This window comes from Lactuca virosa, chromosome 9 (assembly GCF_052849685.1).
Source record: "Lactuca virosa cultivar CGN04683 chromosome 9, Lactuca_virosa_CGN04683_v6, whole genome shotgun sequence".
NCBI classification, from domain to species: domain Eukaryota; kingdom Viridiplantae; phylum Streptophyta; class Magnoliopsida; order Asterales; family Asteraceae; genus Lactuca; species Lactuca virosa.
In genome coordinates this window covers 51,470,193-51,472,405 of record NC_136434.1, presented here as the reverse complement: position 1 = coordinate 51,472,405, position 2,213 = coordinate 51,470,193, and the positions used below count along the sequence as shown (strand labels likewise).

Sequence of the window (2,213 nt, the reverse complement as noted above, 5' to 3'; positions counted from 1 at the left end):
TATATATCTGGAACTGAATCTCATATGAAACCAACAACCAAAATAAACTATTACTTCGGGTTTGTATTGATATTACTATTTTGGTCAATTATTAATAGAATATTGATGTTTACAAAAGTGAGAAAGAGAAAGATCCCAAACTTAATAGTTAATCCTTTAGGATATTTTTTTGGCTAAAAAGAACACCTATTAAATTCTGTTGTTACTAAATGTGTCAAGTCATAAAGAAACACTAGCTAAACTTCAATACGTTACTTCCGTTATTCTAACACGCGATCAAGCGCTCATGTGTCTAAAAAGGAAGAAATTGTTGAGATTGAGGAAATAAAATAAAAAAACAAAGAAAGAGGTGGCACCTGTAGCTTTTAAGATGGTCAGATAACTTATTGTTTATATATTTAAAACACACAGTCACACACACACAGGACCAGAGAGTCGGTTGCTGAATTCACAGTATATCTATATATGTATATCTGTAGATACATCGTCCATATCCATATCAAACATCAATCGAAGGTGCCATGGCTGGGAAGCTCATCATAAGCAAAAATCTACGCACTCTGACTCCTCCTTCACTCTGCTTCTCCCTCTCCACCTTCAGGTAACTTCAGATTTTATTTCCTTCCATTGATTTGAGGACGAATTCATCGTGTTTCCCTTTTGATATTGTTTCAGGAGGAGATTGCATGAATCGGCTTACGAGAAGGAAGTAGAAGATGAGGTGGAGTGTGAAGTCTCTGCTGTAGGAGAGATCACAGATAAACCAGAAGAATATTGGGAACCTGATCCGGAGACTGGGGTATTCGTCCCGGCCGGTGAACAGAAGTCGGAGGAGCCGGCGGTGACATGCACGACGGAAGAAACGGTGTTGGATGAGAAGGTGTTTTTCCGTCCACAGGAGGATTTGGAGCCGCCTCCGTCGGAATCTTTCACCGGAGAGATTCCTCCTGTTGATCCTTTCGCTGAATAATTAACTTCCATTTCCAAAGTCGCACAGAATGTTTAGAAATAAGAGTGTTGGAGGTTGTTTTGTTAGAACTGTTCCGCTTGAGTCTCAATTTTTTTCTTCGAACTTCCAGAAACACCATGAATAACCATAAAATAGATGTTTTTCTTAAAGTTGCTTAACCATGTGTTACTTGTTAGATGTACTAAAAATCGGCTAGCACGTCAACTTGGTGTAATACGACAGGTGAATGTAGGGCAAATTTTATCTGGCATCAAAAGTTCTAGAGCATCCATAAGGCTAAGATGAAATGGGTTCGACATAGCTGAGGTGCCTCGTCAAACACCTCCTCCCCCTCTTCAGCTTGGCACGCCTCCGCCGACCCGTTGAAGTCAGGCTAAAGATGAAAATTTTTCTTATTAATTTTTTTCATTTTTTTACAATTTTTCAAAATACTATATCGTTTTTTTTTTTCAAATTTTAAATCCCCTTTGATTAAAATGAATAACAACAATCTTCTTTAAGTTTTCATCATTTTCAAACCTTCAACATTCATCTCTCTAACAATCTAAAACATTCAATATTTATAAACCACTCTTAAAACTCATCTCTAAAAGGTTCATCATTGAACCCCGATAATGAGGACTCGATTAGCAACTATTACTTAAGTGAGTCTTCTTTTTGGAACAAAATCACAAAACGAGTCAACGAAATATGTCAAGGTCGCCGCTAAAGTAAAGATCAAATTTTCAATAAACGGAGAAACGCAAACAAAATGATAGTATAGTTTCACGTTCTTTTTAATAGAATGAGACGACACTATAGTGTATCACAGTCACTATAGTGTATCACAGTCAGACACCAGCTTCCTTAATTGTGATCCGGTGAGGCTTACCTTTCTTTATGCATATGCAAAGTGCTTCATTCAATTCTTTGGGAAAAACTTTCATTACTGTCCTAAGACATACAAGGTCCATGGAGGATTGCGGGTGATTTTAACGCCATTTCAGATGTGTCTGAAAAACTTAGTGGCAGACCTCCAAATCTTGTATTTTTGTAGGAATTCAATGCAATGATTAATGATTGTGGCATCATTGACTGCGGCTCCGAATGTGGGCCTAGAAGCATTAGCCGAGTCTCTGAATATTCCCAAGGGTTCTCAGGATAAAGACAGCCTTAAGGTGCTAACGGAGCTTCCACGGTCTCAGTCCATGAAGGTGCTTGCTTTATTGGTTGGCAGCTTGGTTATAGTCGTTATGAAGATTAA

The 2,213-nt window shown here is 38.0% G+C and overlaps 1 protein-coding gene across 1 annotated transcript; it reads left to right on the top strand.

The window, feature by feature from the left end:
* The first annotated feature begins 412 nt into the window (after positions 1-412).
* LOC145138000 (late embryogenesis abundant protein At5g17165-like) lies at positions 413-1,119 on the top strand. Its single transcript, XM_079072142.1, has 2 exons — positions 413-601; positions 676-1,119. Exons 1-2 carry the CDS (start codon positions 522-524, stop codon positions 968-970), a joined length of 375 nt encoding a protein of 124 aa, XP_078928268.1. The 5' UTR covers positions 413-521; the 3' UTR covers positions 971-1,119.
* The last annotated feature ends 1,094 nt before the right edge of the window (positions 1,120-2,213 follow it).